Here is a 19,269-nt window from a genome sequence, read left to right as displayed (position 1 = left end):
AATTTTAGTGGCTTCAATAACTCGTGCGTTTAGCGGAATTCTGAGAATTCTCGTATCCCTCAGTCCCTATATATTCAATCAACGGTCCAAATTCTGTACAACTGTCGTAATAGAAAAATGTTCTTTTTCTATTCTCGATTGTGCAGCGAATGAATCCCCTTACCCTTTTATACATCTTTATTAATTTTCTCACGTTCAAAGAGAGTCGAGAGATCGGGTTAAAGCTCCAGTATGGAAGACGTGATAGTCTTCAATATCCCACTTGAACTCGTGTGTTTAAGGACTACTTTTATCTAGTTTTAGTTAATGAAATACACCTTTAAAAAGGAATTGTAGGAAGCTTGTTGTTTAAAAAAAAAAGAAACGAGAAAGAATTTTTTGATGAAATGAGGCAATTGTTGGAAAGAATAAGTATAGTGGCAAGACCATTAGATATATGTATTAGTAATGTTAATAATAAATTTGAATCGTTTCAACTAACACGTTCGCATTAAGGCAGATATTTCTTATTTTATTCCGGACATATATCTCTTTAGAATTAATTAGGATATGGTTCCTATAAAAATAAAATCTTTAAAAATTATTTTGATATCTGAGTTTTTAGATATTTATAAATTATAATCCAATTAATTTGATTTTAAAAATTGAGTTTTACACACTGTGTATAATTATTTAGGGTGTGTGTATACGTATATAATGGCTGAGGCTTTTATCACGTTTGTATTTCATTTTTTTTTCGTAGGTAACGTAAAAAAAATAAATATAGAACCCAAAACGGAATATGATTACAGGTTTTCCCGAATATTCTTGTTATATTCCCGCGTGTGCTCCTCTTTGAATCCCACCCACAAAGGCAAATCAAAACCCACGTATCAGCCACAACCGTACGATCGTACCCCCTAGGAATCAAATCCAACGGTTTACAAATGACTAGAAGAAAACGGAACCAAAGATTCTTGATTAAAAAGAAAAGGCCAGAGATTAATTCCATTGGCATCAATATCAAAATCTCATAATCCTCCGTTTGTATAAATACCCGGTTCCTCTGCACTGTAATTAAATCCAACCCACAAGCAATCCAACTCTCCAGAAGGAAGAAATCCTAGGTTTTCCCTGTTCTTTCTCGGGAAAAAATGGCTGGAATCAACAATAGGAAGAACAACATTGTGGCGATCTTCGACTTCGACAAGACAATCATCGACGTCGACAGCGACAACTGGGTCGTCGATGAATTGGGTTTCACTGATTTGTTCAATCAGCTTCTCCCAACCATGCCTTGGAACTCTCTCATGGTTCGTCCCTTCTTCTTCTTCATACTCTTTTTTCTGATTCGGTTTCCGGGTTTCTTTAAGCTTATGAATCTGAAAAGATTGTCGTGAATTTGACCAAACCCACGAACAAATTGTGGATGACCCTTTTGGTTTATTGACATGAACAGGACCGGATGATGAAGGAGCTCCATGAACAAGGCATAACAATCCATGACATTAAACGAGTCCTCGAAACGATTCCGATTCATCCCCGAGTCGTCCCTGCCCTCAGATCAGCGCATGCACTTGGGTAACTCTCGTCGTTACTATTATTAATCGTCGGATTCTGGTCTCCTGTTCCTTAGACAACGCCGACCGCTGATTACTGATCCGAGAGTTACGGGTCTGGTTTCAGATGCGAGTTGAGGATAGTGAGCGACGCTAACACGTTTTTCATTGAGACGATTCTCGAACACCTCGAGATTAAAGACCTTTTCTCTGAGATCAACACGAATCCTGGATTCGTCGACCAACATGGCAGATTGAGAATCTCACCTTACCACGATTTCACCGAATCCTCACATGGCTGCTCTCGTTGTCCTCCCAACATGTGCAAGGTACAATTTGTTTTTCTCAAGAGATCTTCCTCTTTCAATGGATTTAGAAAAATATATTAAAAGATAGGGTTTAAAATTCAATTTGTTCCAAGTGTTTTGGGAATATTTTATATATATATTGTTCTATGGTGAGACGGCGATCAAATCAGTCAACACTTGTCTTATGTTGATTCCTAGTGGACCCACCTCCTTTGTTTGTGTTGTAAACCATATAGTATATGGTATAATTTGTAGTATATGGTATTTGCGTGTTCTTGCGTGTTCCTTGGTTCCTAACATGATGTTTTAATTATTAAAAAAATAAAACAGGCTTTGATCATTGAGAGGATTCAAGCTTCTCTAACCAAGGAAGGGAAGAAGAAGATCATCTACCTCGGAGACGGGGCAGGCGATTACTGCCCTAGTCTAAAGCTCGGCGACGAAGATTACGTGATGCCGAGGAAGAGTTATCCAGTTTGGGACCTGATCTGTCAGAATCCGATGCTAATAAGAGCCAACATCCGAGAATGGACCGACGGTGAAGCATTGGAGAGGACGTTGTCAGAGATCATAGAGGAGATTGGCTACGGAGACGATAAAGAGAAGATCTTGGATAGCTGCAAGATGCAGACAATTTCGGTCGGGATTGCTCATGAATCGTTGTCTCCAACTCTTCAAGTGCAAGTTCCTCAGTATAGTTAAGTGACTTCGAGTGAGTGATCGTAAGACCAAATTCACCTGATCGATGTGTTGTTCATTAGTACCCAAAAAAAAGAAGAAAAATGATTAAAGACAAGACATCCATTTTTGTTGGTGGTTTGCTGCTCTTACTATGCTTGTAAGATTTCATTTCATTTTTGTTGGTGATTTGCTGCATTGCAATTTACAAAAATCGGAAGAAAAATCTAATTTCGTTAACATAATCACCAAGAGTATTCAATGTTCTTTTCCATGATCATATCATATGGTAAATGGAATCCATCTTGGGCCCTGGATTCTAAAGCCCATTTGCTCTATTAGTTTTTAGGATGGGTTTTCTTATCCGAAGATTGGTTGATGTCAATTAGACGTGAGCAATGATCGGTTCTGTTTTGGTATGGTCATTTTCCAGTTCGGTTTTTTTCAGTAATGAATCGGTTTTTGGTTTAGTTTGGAATTTGTTATGTTCAGTTTAAATTTGGGTTTCAGTAAAAACAAAATATTCATATTCTAAAGAGAATTTTACTTTTTCAAGTCAAATTCTATTAATTTGATCGTATATATATAAATTGGCATGTATATATATATATGCATATATATATACACATTTTATTTAAACATATACATGTATGTATATAGTTTTTATTATATGTATGTACATGTATGTATATAGTTTTATTATATGTATGTATATATATGTATGTATATATATCATAATTTTAGTTTTTTAAAATTTTGTCATATGGCGTTCACTGATCACTTGCGAGGCTTCTACTTGCGAGGTTTCTAGTTATGAATCAAATAAAACTAGACAAAGAGTAAAATAAAAAATATTTCTCCAAAATTGGTTTCATTGAGTATTCCGAACCAATCTTGAGGTAATGTTGAAGAACAAATAGTGATCGATAGATATAGCAAACCAACCAGAAACCGAAACCAGTTCAAACCAATCTAAAACAGAACCAGATCGAGAATTGAGATATTCATCTCTAATGCATAAGTGACATATAAACATGATTGACATTTTTTAGATCATTGAGAAACTGATTAACTTAGAAAATCAAGAACATTTTCATTCTTTGTAATCAACAATATTACATTTCCTTATCTCTTGCTGAGTTATTATTCTCTTTATCTCCTCTAAACTATATGTAAACTTATACTTTGTATACTGTTTCTCATAGGGAATAAAGAGATCATTAAGAATAATACTAAATTTTTAAAAAATGATACTACATTTTTTTATTCGATATTAAATTTTTCGGTTCATAATATATATATGTATATATATATACATGTATATATATATATTAATATTTATATATCTATGTATAATAATTTTAATTAAATATGCAATAGATGCCTAGGTTACATGATTTAACTCATTTAACTCATATATTTAATAAGTCTCTAAATATTTAACCTATTTTAAAAAATTAACTAAATAGATTAATCTATTTGGATTTATAACCGGATCCCATATAATCCGAACAAATCCATTTTGACTATCTCTAGCTTTAATTTACCTTTTGTTTTGTTTCGTTTTTTTGTTATGTAATACATTGTGAATTAATAAAAAATTGCTGGTACATATTTCAGTATCTAAGATCCATATTACAAGCTTTCAAGCCTTAGTTGATGTTGCTAAGCCCAAATTAGGGAAAACAATACATTCATCCTTATCTATACTTGACTATACCTCACAAGAAAAAGATGTTTTTTGTAGAATGCCTAGTGTCCTGTAGTACTAGGAGTGTGCTTCGAATCCCTGATCCACTCGGATACTGAGAGTGTATGCTACAGTCGAACCATTTGCAAAAATAATAGAGATGTCAAATGGGCCGACAACCCACGATCCAACCCTGAACTGAACCTATTTTTATCGAGTTGGGTTAAGTAAATAGAGACCCATATAAAAACGGGTTGAACCATCACGAGCCAACCCTGATGAGCTACGAATCAGTCCACAGGCTGAGTTATTTGTTAACCTAAAGTTACTCTTTTATTTGTCAGACTTCTCTCTTCTACTCACCAACGCACGCCGCATTCTCTTAATCTCTTCTAGTCTTCTTCTTTCTTCAGTTTCTTATTTTTTCTATCAAACCCTAAATCGAAAATCAACATGCTTTGGTAGAAGAAACAACATCAATCACCATAGACCGTTTTGCCTCGACCTCTTTTCGACCGTCGCTGCCTCCTTCGATTAGTAATTGTTTCTCTCTCGTCTTCGAATCGTTCTCTCATCTTTTTTGCATTTATGTTTTGTCCTTGTTCATATTTTATGTCGATATGTTCGGTTTTGTGCTCGATTTTGCTGTTCGATTTGTATTGTGTAAGCCTTTATCTTCACTTGCTTGTGTGCTTAATGTTTTTTTTATATTTTATGTTTTTTATGTTTTTTTTGTTGTTGATTGTATCAGATTCAATGGATGACATCATTGATATGGAATATGAATAAATGGATCCGGATGAAGATATGGAATTGCATAATGCTTCTTGAGGAACCACAGTCGATTCGTGTAAGTCAATCTTTGAGAAGAAAAAAGAAACTTACATCTAAAGTGTGGAATCACTTTACTAGAATAAGTCATATTCATGTTTCATGTAATCACTACAAGTTTGCGTATACACAAAAGTTAGATTCACATGGAACTACGACTTTAACAAGGCATTTGACAAAATATTCCATATGAATCCATTGATTAGGAGTGTGAAGAACATATTTAAGGATGTCGATGAAAACTTAAAAATAGGCAAGAAGTTTGATTAAAAAGTCACCGAGGAGAAGTTAACGAAAGCAATGATATTACATGATCTCCATTCGTTTTTGTTGAGTATGAAGAGTATCAGAGAGTGGGTTAGCTATATGATTCTAGAGTTCAAGTTCTGTGGTAGAAACACCAATTTCTCGTATTCATGAGTATTATTTGAAGCTCAAAGCAAGGATGAAATCTAATTTGGAAAGAATTCCTCGTAAGATATCGTTGACTTCAGATTTTTGGACGGGTTTCACTAGTGAAGGGTATATTTGATTGACTACGCATTATATTGATGAAAATTTGAAGTTGAACTGCAAAATCTTATCTTTTATTGTTATGTCTCATCTGCATACTGGTGAAACCTTAGCTATTAAGGTGCATACATTTTTGAAAGAATGGGGGATAGAGAAGAAAGTATAATTTACAAACCACACGAAAAATGTAAACCAATCTAAAATATTCATAATTAACTTATCAATTTACAGATGAAGACTTTGGATAATGCTTTGGCTAACAATTGTATGGAAGAGATTCTGAGAGAGAGACTTTGTTTGGATAACAATTTATTGTGCGAGGGTGAATTCTTTCACATAAGATGTTGTGCACATATCCTCAATCTAATTGTGCAAGATGGTTTAAAGTCTTTTGATGATGTTCTCTCTAAAATTAGAGATAGTATAAAGTATGTTAAAGGTTCGAAGGGTAGGGTGAATATTTTTGAGAGATGCCTTGAAGGTAGTAATGGTAATAAAGTTGTTTTGTTCATCGACATCGCTACTAGATGGAACTCCACATTTGTTATGCTCGAGAAAGCTCTCAAGTATAGACGTACTTTCACTAGATTTAAAGTGGTTGATAAAAGTTACATGTATTAATTGTCCATCGGATGAAGAATGGTCTAGGGCCGAAAAAATATGTGAGTTGTTGAGGTCGTCTCACAACATCACCAACACAATGTCAGGTTCAAATTATCCTACTTCCAATCTATATTTCAAAATATTTTTCAAATTGAGATTTTTTCAAATAAATATTTGGATAGTAGTAATGAGTATATCAAGGTAATGGCAGCGAGTATACATGCGAAGTTCACCAAATACTGTAAGCATTATAGTGTTATCATTTGTTTGGTTTTTCTGGGATCTCTTGAGCGAATCCTATTCCTAAGAGATCGATTCTAGGGTTTGCGCAGCGGATATAAAATAAAAATTTTATGAAACCCTAAACCTATCATGCATGATCTTGTAGAAACGTTAGAACGCTTACCTCAATCGATCCAGAGCCTGTTTCAATTGATACGTTCGTTCGATCACTTAAGGCATGAAGATTACCTCGCTCTCTACATGTATCCACACCTCGGGATGGATTCCAACTACTGGAACTTGTCTGCTAGGACCCGAATCAGCTATTCGGTATGATGCTTCGAGAAAACGAGACTTGGAAACTCTTGGACCTTTTGGATCTCACCAAAATCTGTCAAAAATCTGCTTAAGACGACTCTCAATGTCTCTTACTTAATTAGGGTTTTAATCTCCTTCTTATAAGGTGATTTCCCTAATTTCGGTCTAATTTTCGAAAAACCCGAAGCCTGGAACGAACGGTCTGGATTTGCACGTGGATCGTCCGTTCTTGATGTAGAACATGATTCGTTTCGTACCTGATATACGCCTTTATAGTCCTCCTGTTATGCAAGATGTTTGACGTATTCAAAGCACGCAATTCTCATGTTGGATTCCGTAGATATCTCAGGTCCTAGGATCCAATCATAGAACCGTCATATGAAATTCAAGTCATGACTCATGTCCATGTGACAATCCCTCGGGTCAATCCAGTATTCCGTTCTCCAACGAATACTTATGAGTGTGATCGTATCCAATACATATGATCATCTCTATGATCATCAATCACACATCATACTAGTCTTAGTATATCATTATTCCCACAATGATATATGACTAGGGAGTTTAGTATTGTTCATAACAATACATGGATTTCATAACATATCAAGTATGCAAAACATGTAATGAATAAAACACTCATCCATAAACCATACAAAGTGTCAATACATCAAATGCATCTAAATAAAGCTCGCATAACAGTACATCATAGAGCACCAAACCAACAATCTCCCACTTGCTCTAATCATGGACTGCTAAACACCTAATGCTCATATCCCTAACATGACCCTCATGCTTCGACGAAGGGAGAGGCTTCGTCAACGGATCGACAATGTTGTCATCTGTCGACACTCTGCAAATGTGCAGTCTCCTCTGTCTATGATCTCCCTGATAAGGTGAAACCGTCTGAGTATGTGTTTGGATCGTTGATGAGATCTGGGTTCTTTCGTTTGTGCGATCGCTCCATTGTTGTCACAATACAGAGCAATGGGGCTATCAGCACTAGGAATGACACCCAAGTCGCCAACAAACTTCCTGATCCAAACTGTTTCCTTTGCTGCGTCCGACGCTGTAATATACTCAGCTTCTGTAGTAGAATCTGCAACGGTCACTTGCTTAGAACTCTTCCAGCTAACAGTGCCTCCGTTCAAGCAGAAAACATAGCCAGACTGCGATCTGTAGTCATCCGGGTCTGACTGGAAACTAGCATCGGTGTAACCCCTTGCAGCGAGCTCGTTTTCCGACCCACCGTCAACAAGAACACATCCTTAGTTCTTCTCAAGTACTCCAGGATGTTCTTGACGGCGATCCAGTGTGACTCACCTAGATCTGACTGGTATCTACTCGTAATGCTCAACGCATGGGATACATCCGGTCGAGTACAAAGCATGGTATACATGATCGATCTAATTGCCGTAGCATATGGAATCCGATCCATGCATTCTCGCTCATCAGGTGTCGTAGGACACTGACTCTTGCAGAGAACTGTGCCACTGCCCATCGGTAAGTTTCCTTTCTTCGAATCTTGCATCTTGAACCGTTTCAAGACCTTATCGATGTAGGTACTCCGACTCAATCCTAGAAATTGCCTCGATCTATCTCTATAGATCTTTATGCCCAAAATATGGGCCGCTTCTCCCAGGTCGTTCATAGAAAACTGCGTTCCTAGCCAAGACTTCACGTCTTGCAAGGTAGGAACGTCATTCCCTATTAGGAGAATGTCATCCACGTACATCACTAGAAAAACTACTGTGCTCCCACTGACCTTCTTGTAATGGCTCGTCTTCGTTCTGTGAGAAACCAAACCTTTTGAATGTCTCATCAAAACGAAGGTTCCAACTCCTCGAAGTCGGCATCAGTCCATAAATGGACCTCTGAAGCTTGCACACCTTCCCCGGATTCTTTGGATCAACAAAACCTTCGGGTTGTGTCATGTACACATCCTCGGTCAAGTTCCCGTTAAGGAACGCGGTCTTGACATCCATTTGTCATATCTCATAGTCGTAATATGCAGCTATGGCAAGCAGGATCCTGATGGACTTCAGCATAACTACAGGCGAAAAGGTCTTATCATAGTCAATACCATGAATTTGTCGGAATCCTTTCGCCACAAGTCGTGCCTTATACGTATGCACGTTGCCATCCATGTCAGTCTTCTTCTTGAAGATCCACTTGTATCCGATGGGTTTTATCCCTTCAGATACATCAACCAGAGTCCATACTTGGTTGTCTGACATGGATTGCCTCTCGGACTTCATAGCCTCGCGCCATTTCTCATAGTCGGGACTCGCCATAGCCTCTGGGTATGTGGTAGGCTCATCATGTTCTAATAACATGAGCTCCTCATTCCCAGTCACGAGAAATCCGTATCTCACAGGCTCTTGGCGAATCCTGCCTAATTTTCGAGGTTCACTAGTCGAAGGTTGAGTCACAACCGGCAGTGAAACAGGTTCCTCCTCATTCCCAGTCACGAGAAATCCGTATCTCACAGGCTCTTGGCGAATCCTGCCTAATTTTCGAGGTTCACTAGTCGAAGGTTGAGTCACAACCGGCAGTGAAACAGGTTCAACGTCTTCAACTTGTTCACTCGGCTCAGCGTCTACTTGTTGCTCTCGAACTTCCTCAAGTAAGCGTCGCAACCCCAAATTCTGACAAACGACAACGCGGGACGCTTTCCCGTCCATATCTCATATGGCATCGTCTCAGTCGCCTTCATTGGACTCCTGTTCAGCAGATACGCAGCGGTCTCTAAAGTATAGCCCCAAAAGGACTTCAGAAGATCTGTCTGACTCATCATCGATTCAGCAGGTATGCAGCGGTCTCTAAAGCATAGCCCCAAAGGACTTCAGAAGATCTATCTGACTCATCATCGACCTGACCATGTCTAACAGTGTTTGGTTCCTCCGCTCAGATACGCCATTCCATTGTGGCTTCCAGGAGGAGTTAATTATGATACAATACCACAATCAACTAGATAGTCAGAGAACTCTTGGCTCATATACTCGCCACCACGATCCGATCGAAGTGTCTTGATCGTCTTGCCAAGCTGGTTCTGTACTTCGTTTCTGAAAGCCTTGAACATTTCAAGTGTTTCAGACTTATGTCTCATCAAATAGACATAATCGTATCGACTGAAATCATCAGTGCATGTAACGAAATACAGATAACCTCCTCTAGCTAGACAGCTCATTGGTCTGCATACATCAGTATGTATGAGAGCCAATAACTCTGTCACTCTCTGTCCTTTCCCCTTGAAAGGATGCTTTGTCATATTGCCCATTAAACAAGACTCGCAAGATTTAAGAGATTCAAAGTCAAATGAATCCAGAAGGTCTTCATGATGAAGCTTCTGAATGCGTTTCTCATTTATATGGCCTCGACGACAATGCCAGAGGAAGGTCGGGTTTAAGTCGTTCGGCTTAAACCGTTTGGTACTCACGTTATAGATGGACGATGTCGAGTTCGAAGGCTGATCATTAAGACGTATAAACCATTCACAAGATAACCTTTACCATAGTAAATACTGTCTCGATAAATCATCAAACTCGAGTTCTCAATCACAAATCGAAAACCATCCAAATCCAGACATGAAATAGAAATGATGTTTCTGCTAATCGAAGGCACATAGTAACAATTACTCAATTCTAAAACAAGTCCAGAAGGAAGACGCAAATCATAAACGCCAACACATAATGCAGCAACTCTTGCTCCATTTCCGATGCGTAGATCCGCTTCTCCCTTTGCTAGCATCCTACTTCTTCTTAGTCCCTGCACATTTCCACATATGTGTGAGGCACTTCCAATATCCAATACCCACGAAGATGTAGTACAGATGTTAGCTTCTATAACATGAATACCTGAGGCAGAAGCTTCACCAAGCTTCTTATCCTTCAGATCCTCCAAGTAAAGGTGACAATTATGCTTCTAGTATCCAGACACTCCGCAGTAATGAAATCACCCTTATCGGGCTTAGGCTTAGACGTAGAGACAACTTTTGCCTTTTTCGCCGCCTTCTTTTTTGCTTTACCCCGCCGCTTCTTGCTGGAGTTGTTCTCAACAGCAAGCACAGTCTTGGACACCACGATATCCTGCTCGGCCGATTTCAGCATCCCATGCAGTTCGGCTAAGCTCTTAATCATCCGTGCATATGGTACTGCATCACGAGCTGATTATAGTCCTCGGGCAATGACATCACGATCAAGTCCACGGCCAAGTCTCCATCGAGCTTCACTCCCATACGCGCAAGTTTCTCAATATGAGCTTGCATGTTGAGGACGTGGGTGTTGACAGAGCTGCCTCTCGGCATCTCCGTCTTCACCAGAGCTTTCAGCGAGAGCACTAAACCAACAATCTCCCACTTGCTCTAATCATGAACTGCTAACTGTCGACTTTCCCTCAAACTGCCTCTGCAGATTCGGGGCCATGCTTCCCAACATGAGATAGGAGATCTCAATGTCGTAAGTATGATGTTTCAACCAAGCATTCCTGACGGCTCTCATGGCGTTGGCCGCAGGCTCTAATGGTAGAGCCCCTTCCGAGACGTATGACTTCTTATCGTGCTTGAGAACTATTCTCAAGTTACGATACCAGTCCAAGAAGTTCGTCCCGGTCAGCTTATCCTTCTCAAGGATCGATCGCATTGTGAAACTCGGTACGCTACCGGTTGACGCCACGTCCTACAGAAAAAGACAAAACAGAATGAATCCCTCATCAATCAACGACAACTTATCAATGATCTACTACCAACTAGTCCATCATCAATTAATGACAACATAGATGCATATACAACCTATATTCCCATACAGAAAATTAACCCTACAATAATTTTCTATATGGGACTAAGATCCGTATTTCACATAAGAATGAGTTGTTACACTCAGCCTTATGCTATTTAGGTAGACATCTAATGTCAATCACATCCAATGCGACTCTTAGATTCTTTATGAGACTATGATATCAAATATCATTGCATACTCGTCTCATCTGTACCGTTAAGTCTCAAGTCAAACTCGACAACTTAACCTAAGGTAAACCATATCCAAGCTGTGGAAACCACGATTTCCCACCCTGCCTCACAAAGATATTCCGGCACGCTCAGCTTTGGCATGACCCGTGTTACGGACAATCGATGCCTTGACAAGTGCTCTAGTAATGGAAGGTACACGCTTAGCATCACATAAAAAGGGATTTTCGAAACCACACTTAGATCAAGCATCTACTTTCAAGCTATGAGAACCACCATTTCTCCATCTTGCCTCACCAAGATAGCACGGTACACCCAGCTTTGGCATGGCCCATGATACGTACGATCGAGGCCTTGACAAATGCTTTACTCGTAGAGCTTCTAGATCTAACCGGTTTCTGTGCAACGAATGTACGAATCAAGGATCAACCATTGTTCCTTGATCAGATGTATTACACAACCCGAATAGACCATCCATTCGATTATGTAATCCCAATCTCGAAGCTCCCACTCAATCAAGCATATCCAATATCTTGATTAAGTTACATGCATTCATTCACTATGGACCATCCATAAGAATAAATCATGTCTATTTGAGTCACAGTCAATCAGATTAAGCAATGATTGCATAATCGGATTAGAAAACGGAAAAATCTCGGAGTCTGGGACTCGGACCATCCGTTCCTGTTGTGGAACGGACGGTCTAGCCTCGGAGAACGGGCGGAACGGACGTTCCATGACAGCAGAACGGACGGTCCACTCTCAGCCACGGAATGGACGGTCCACAGACTCAGAACGGACGGTCTAGACCCTACAATCTCACCTCAGTCCACCACCCCTAGATCGTCCGGTCCGGCACACCCAGAACGGACGGTCTAGGTTAGGTCTACGTGATCAGATCACATTTTCCCACGTTCTCGCCCCGTTCAGATCCGAAACTGATCTGAATTCATCTGTACACTCAAAATTCAAACTCCTGCACTCTATGCAACAAGAAACATGCAATCTACCATAGATTTAAACATCAAACATGCATAGACATCAAAGCAAACATGGATTCAAACTATTCAAATCCTAAAACGTGCGTGATTGGGTTCTACGAAAAGCATACAGAGCAACCATGCTCTGATACTATTGTTGGGTTTTCCTGGGATCTCTAGGGCGAACACTATTCCTAAGAGATCGATTCTAGGGTTTGCGCAACGGATATAAAACAAAAATTTTATGAAACCCTAAAACCTATCATGCATAATCTTGTAGAAATGTTAGAACGTTTACCTCAATCGATCCAGGGTCTGTTTCAATTGATACGTTCGTCCGATCACTTAAGGCAGGAAGATTACCTTGCCTTCTACACATATCCACACCTCGGGATGGATTCCAACGATTGGAACTTGTCTGCTAGGACCCGAATCAGCTATTCAGTATGATGCTTCGAGAAAACGAGACTTGAAAACTCTTGGACCTTTTGGATCTCACCAAAATCTGTCAAAAATCTGCCCAAGACGGCTCTCATAGTCTCTTACTTAATTAGGGTTTTAATCTCCTTCTTATAAGGTGATTTAACCCTAATTTCGGTCTAATTTTCGAAAAATCCGAAGCCTGGTACGGACGATCTGGATTTGCACGTGGACCGTCTGTTCCAGGTGTAGAACGGACGATCTGCATCATAACGTGGAGCGTCCGTTCCAGACTACGGAACGGACGTACCATGATTCTGGACTGTCGGGCCTGGACCGTCCGGTCTGGACGTTTCGGTCCGTCCGGTCTGGACGTTTCGGTCCGTCCGGTCTGGACTCTTCCGACTCGATTTTTCGTCGTTTTTCTTGTGCATTTCTCCTTCCCTGCGTATGTGACCTTGTAGACTCATTCGATATAGCAGTATAACCCGAAATCTCTATTTCGGATATACAAGTCATAGGCGATCTCTAGCAAGACATTATGACTACCTATCTCGAATAGAGTTTGAAATAGACGACGCCCGTCTATAGTGTGGCCACACATTTCTACAGTCTCGCTCACACGAGGGGGCCTAGCGATATCTCTCTCTTTTATGAGAGGTGCAAATCCCGTCTTAACTATCTACAATCCAGCACATGATTCATTTCGTACCTTATACACGCCTTTATAGTCCTCCTGTTAGGCAGGACGTTTGACGTATTCAAAGTACGCAACTCCTCATGTTGGATTTCGTAGATATCTCAGGTCTTAAGATCCAATCATGGAACCGTCATATGAGATTCAAGTCATGACACACGTCCATGTGACAATCTCATGCGGGTCAATCCAGTATTTCTTTCTCTAACGAATACCTATGATTGTGATCGTATCCAACACCTATGATCATCTCTATGATCATCAATCACACATCATACTAGTCTTATTATATCATTATTCCCACAATGACATATGACTAGTGAGTTTAGTATTGTTCATAACAATACATGGATTTCATAACATATCAAGTATGCAAAACATGTAATGAATAAAACACTCATCCATAAATCATAGCAAGTGTTAATACATCAAATGTATCTAAATAAAGAAGATGTGTGGACTCTTCAAAGAATATCAAAACAAATCTGCAACTTCTTCTGTTGATGCTAACTTTGAAAGTGGAAGTTCTTCTCGAGTTGTTACGAGTGAATATGGAAAAAGATACTGATCTTGAGGTGAGTATTTTAATTTATATATTTGATGTATAAATTTATGTTATAGTTATTTTGTTTAATTTTAACATTTTCGATTTTTATGTTACAGTAATTTTAAAAAAATGATGATAATCCAGAAGTTGAAGAAGAAAAATGTAAGAGATCGTATTTGAACATATACTTGGAGGAACAGAAGGTGAAATTAGCGAATTGTCCAAGTTTTGATGTCTTAGGCTATTGGAAGGAGAATCGACATCGACTACGTGATTTAGCATACATGGCTTGCGACATATTAACTATTCCTATAAACATGGTGGCTTCGCAATCATCATTTAGCATTGATTCTAGGGTTTTAAACAATATAGAAGTTAACTTCTCTCTTCAAATGTGTAAGCTTTAATTTGCACTCGTTCGTGGATAAAAAGATTCGAACTCGCTATAACAAGTAAGTTTTACCTTTTTATTTGTTATTACATAATGTTAATTCTCTCAAGTTTTTTAATTTGTTAAGTTGTAGCTTTGGAAGATGATAGAAATGTTATTATAAATGCTTTCGAGGCTTTAACTATATAAAAAATTGTTGGAAAATTCATCAATAAAGGGCTAAACACAATTGTTCAGTGAATGACTCGGGTTGAACTCGAAGATCCTGTTTCCATATGACAACTAAGCCGTTTACTCCTTGTCAACGCAACAATACTAACTTCCATCAACCAGTATTGTTCACATGAAGAGCTAGATTACTCCAGTGGTGTGGTACTAGCTCAGTTGTCACCAATACAAATACATGTCCTCACCAACGTAACAGTACCGACTCGGTCTTCACCACTGTCTACGTGGCTCATCGGTACTCAATAACAAACATTGACTCTATCGTCAAACGACACTGACTACGCGATTCACTGTATTCCTGACCATCATAGTTATACTGACTCTTTCGTCAACCAGTATCCACTATGTGAATCACAATATTATATGGTACTGACTCATTTGTCCACCGACACTAGTATGATACTCACCCCACCAATACACATTATTGATTTGTTTGTCCACCGGTACTGGCCACACAACCCGCACAATGGTAACTCATTCATTCAACGGTACTAACTCACGACATCATATTAGTACTAACTCTTTCGTTCACGGGTACTATTACGTGACGCAATTCATGAAATAACAGTGAACTCATGTATATAGGAAGTACTTTTGTATAGTTTTAGTTGATGAAATACATCCTTTACAAACAAAAAAGAAAAAAAAATGTAGGAAGCTTGTTGTTTAAAAAAAACAGAAACGAGAAAGAATTTTTTGATGAAATGAGGCAATTGTTGGAAAGAGTAAGTATAGTGGCAAGACCATTAGATATATGTATTAGTAATGTTAATAATAAATTTGAATCGTTTCAACTAACACGTTCGCATTAAGGCAGATATTTCTTATTTTATTCCGGACATATATCTCTTTAGAATTAATTAGGATATGGTTCCTATAAAAACAAAATCTTTAAAAATCATTTTGATATCTGAGTTTTTAGATATTTATAAATTATAATCCAATTAATTTGATTTTAAAAATTGTGTTTTACACACAACGTGTATAATTATTTAGGGGTGTATATATATATATATAATGGCTATGGCTTTTATCACGTTTGTATTTCATTTTCTTTTTATTTTTTCGTAGGTAACGTAAAAAAAAATAAATACAGAACCCAAAACGGAATATGATTACAGGGTTGCTTAATTTTAGCTCATTTGGGCTATTGGCGGGCTCGGACCAGCCCATTTGACATCTCTGAAAAAATACGGTTGTTCATCTCCTTTCAAAGTGCGTAGACCGCTAGTTAGAGTAGTAATTTGCTGAGTATGCGCCTTCGATCATTGTCTCACTGTGATATGTTCGTTATCCATACATGACATCCATGCAAGTCGTGTGGGGGATCAAACCCTAATTTCCTGGCTAATTGTAGCCACATCTCCGAGCTATAGGAGTATCGAAAGAACAAGTGGCCATGTGCTTCCTCCTCGCTGTTGCAAAGCTTACAAGTTACATCCTGTGTAATTTTCCATCTTACCATACAGTCTCTCGTTGATAGCTTTCCCTACATAGTCATCCAATGTACAAAAGTGTTCCTAAACGTTACTTGCTAAAACCAATACATTCATCCTTGTCTATACTTGACTATACCTCATAAGAGTGGGGGAGAGTAAGTAGGTACTACTTCTGCAAAAGGATATTGTTTGCAGAATCCCTCGTGTCCTATAGTGTAGGAGCATACTTCGAATCATCTGATCCACTCGGGTACCAAGAGTTGTGTTGTACGTAGTCGAACCGTTCGCAAAAATACGATTGTTCCTCTTCTTCCAAAGTTCGTAGATCGCTTGCTGGAGTATGACGATTTTTTAGTGTTTGTGATGTTCTTAGCAAAAAGAAAATTCTGATTCATACAAAATAAAATCAGAATTTTCTTCTTACTACGAAATATCACGAAACTAGAAAATCGACATGGTATCAGAGTCTGATTCGACATCGCAATAGTACAAACTCTTTCGTTCACCGATACTATTACGTGACACAATTCATGAAATAGTATTGAATTCGTGTTTGTAGGGAATATTTTTGTATAGTTTTAATTAATGAAATATACCCTTTACCAACAAAAAAGAAAAAAAATGTAGGACGCTTGTTCTCCGTTCAAACATATCCTTAACCCTTCTGGATGTGGGTTCCAGTATTACAAAAAGTTTGATTTGTTGCTCTTGTATTCACTTCGATCTAGAGCGTCCGATAAACACCAATTTTCTACCGAAGTGGCTTCAATAACTCGTGTGTTTAGCGGAATTTCTGAGAATCTTCGTATCCCTCAGTCCTATATATTCAATCAACGGTCCAAATTCTGTACAACTGTCGTAATAGAAAAATGTTCTTTTCCTATTCTCGATTGTGCAGTGAATGAATCCCCTTACCCTTTTATGCATCTTTATTAATTTCCTCACGTTCAAAGAGAGTCGAGGGGTCGGGTTAAAGCTCCAGTATGGAAGACGTGATAGTGTTCAACATCCAACTTGAACTCGTGTATTTAAGGATTACTTTTGTATAGTTTTAGTTAATGAAATACACCTTTAAAAGTTAATTGTAGGAAGCTTGTTATTTAAAAAAAAAAGAAACGAAAAAGAATTTTTTGATGAAATGACGCAATTGTTGGAAAGAATAATTATAGTGGCAAGACGGTTAAGTACATGCATTAGTAATATTAATAATAAATTTGAATTGTTTCAACTAACACGTTCACAATAAGATAAATATTTCTTATTTTATTCCGGACGTATATCTCTTTAGAATTAATTAGGATATGGTTCCTATAAAAACAAAATCTTTAAAAATCATTTTGATATCTGAGTTTTTAGATATTTATAAATTATAATCCAATTAATTTGATTTTAAAAATTGTGTTTTACACACACCGTGTATAATTATTTAGGGGTGTATATATATATATATAATGGCTATAGCTTTTATCACGTTTGTATTTCATTTTCTTTTTATTTTTTCGTAGGTAACATAAAAAAAAATAAATACAGAACCCAAAACGGAATATGATTACAGGTTTTCCCGGATATTCTTCTTATATTCCCGCGTCTGCTCCTCCTCTTTGAATCCCACCCACAAAGGCAAATCAAAACCCACGTATCAGCCACAACCGTACGATCGTACCCCCAGAATCAAATCCAACGGTTTACAGATCACTGGACGAAAACGGAACCAGAAAGGAATAAAGATTCTTGATTAAAAAGAAAAGGCCAGAGTAATATTCCATTGGCATCAATATCAAAATCCCATAATCCTCCGTTTGTATAAATACCCGGTTCCTCTGCACTGTAATTAAATCCAACCCACAAGCAATCCAACCCTCCAGAAAGAAGAAATCCCAGGTTTTTCCTGTTCTTTCTCGGGAAAAAATGGCTGGAATCAACAATAGGAAGAACAACATTGTGGCGATCTTCGACTTCGACAAGACAATCATCGACGTCGACAGCGACAACTGGGTCGTCGATGAATTGGGTTTCACTGATTTGTTCAATCAGCTTCTCCCAACCATGCCTTGGAACTCTCTCATGGTTCGTCCCTTCTTCTTCTTCATACTCTTTTTTCTGATTCGGCTTCCGGGTTTCTTTAAACTTATGAATCTGAAAGGATTGTCGTGAATTCGACCAAACCCACGAACAAATTGTGGATGACCCTTTTGGTTTATTGACATGAACAGGACCGGATGATGAAGGAGCTCCATGAACAAGGCATAACAATCCATGACATTAAACGAGTCCTCGAAACGATTCCGATTCATCCCCGAGTCGTCCCTGCCCTCAGATCAGCGCATGCACTTGGGTAACTCTCGTCGTTACTATTATTAATCGTCGGATTCTGGTCTCCTGTTCCTTAGACAACGCCGACCGCTGATTACTGATCCGAGATTTTTGGGTCTGGTTCCAGATGCGAGTTGAGGATAGTGAGCGACGCGAACACGTTTTTCATTGAGACGATTCTCGAACACCTCGAGATTAAAGACCTTTTCTCTGAGATCAACACGAATCCTGGATTCGTCGACCAACATGGCAGATTGAGAATCTCACCTTACCACGATTTCACCGAATCCTCACATGGCTGCTCTCGTTGTCCTCCCAACATGTGCAAGGTACAATTTGTTTTTCTCAAGAGATCTTCCTCTCTCAATGGATTTAGAAAAATATAATGTTCGAGAGATTTCGCACATGGCCGAGAAACTGCGTCCGTACAGTCCGAGAAACTGCGCACAGGTCCGAGAAACCTCGAACATGCTCGGAAATTTCCGTTCATCCGAGAATTTTCTCCGACCATGACCCTCTATTTCGCCTCTACAGTCCGAGAAACTCCGAATGGTCGGAGAAATTCCGTTCATGACTGAGAAAAATCCGCACAT

At 38.7% G+C, this 19,269-nt stretch overlaps 2 protein-coding genes across 2 annotated transcripts; both read left to right on the top strand.

The window, feature by feature from the left end:
- Positions 1-1,034: 1,034 nt before the first annotated feature.
- On the top strand, positions 1,035-2,705 carry LOC104798724 (inorganic pyrophosphatase 1-like). Its single transcript, XM_010520912.2, has 4 exons — positions 1,035-1,292; positions 1,439-1,560; positions 1,666-1,867; positions 2,177-2,705. The coding sequence occupies exons 1-4, from the start codon at positions 1,134-1,136 to the stop codon at positions 2,546-2,548; spliced, it is 855 nt and encodes a 284-aa protein (XP_010519214.1). The 5' UTR covers positions 1,035-1,133; the 3' UTR covers positions 2,549-2,705.
- Positions 2,706-18,149: 15,444 nt separating this feature from the next.
- LOC104798742 (inorganic pyrophosphatase 2-like) lies at positions 18,150-19,062 on the top strand. Its single transcript, XM_010520933.2, has 3 exons — positions 18,150-18,430; positions 18,577-18,698; positions 18,804-19,062. Exons 1-3 carry the CDS (start codon positions 18,272-18,274, stop codon positions 19,060-19,062), a joined length of 540 nt encoding a protein of 179 aa, XP_010519235.1. The 5' UTR covers positions 18,150-18,271.
- The last annotated feature ends 207 nt before the right edge of the window (positions 19,063-19,269 follow it).

This window comes from Tarenaya hassleriana, unplaced genomic scaffold (assembly GCF_000463585.1).
Source record: "Tarenaya hassleriana unplaced genomic scaffold, ASM46358v1 Cleome57, whole genome shotgun sequence".
NCBI lineage: Eukaryota > Viridiplantae > Streptophyta > Magnoliopsida > Brassicales > Cleomaceae > Tarenaya > Tarenaya hassleriana.
This window is presented reverse-complemented; position numbering and strand designations above follow the sequence as displayed.

What these genes read in the sequence shown, in the direction of transcription:
- LOC104798724 (XM_010520912.2), top strand. Translation starts at nt 1,134, where the DNA reads ATGGCTGGAATCAACAATAGGAAGAACAACATTGTGGCGATCTTCGAC. An exon ending in TGCCTTGGAACTCTCTCATG is followed by an intron (nt 1,293 to 1,438) that starts GTTCGTCCCTTC and finishes TGACATGAACAG; the next exon opens with GACCGGATGATGAAGGAGCT. An exon ending in GTCCTCCCAACATGTGCAAG is followed by an intron (nt 1,868 to 2,176) that starts GTACAATTTGTT and finishes AAAATAAAACAG; the next exon opens with GCTTTGATCATTGAGAGGAT.
- LOC104798742 (XM_010520933.2), top strand. Translation starts at nt 18,272, where the DNA reads ATGGCTGGAATCAACAATAGGAAGAACAACATTGTGGCGATCTTCGAC. An exon ending in TGCCTTGGAACTCTCTCATG is followed by an intron (nt 18,431 to 18,576) that starts GTTCGTCCCTTC and finishes TGACATGAACAG; the next exon opens with GACCGGATGATGAAGGAGCT. An exon ending in AGATCAGCGCATGCACTTGG is followed by an intron (nt 18,699 to 18,803) that starts GTAACTCTCGTC and finishes GTCTGGTTCCAG; the next exon opens with ATGCGAGTTGAGGATAGTGA.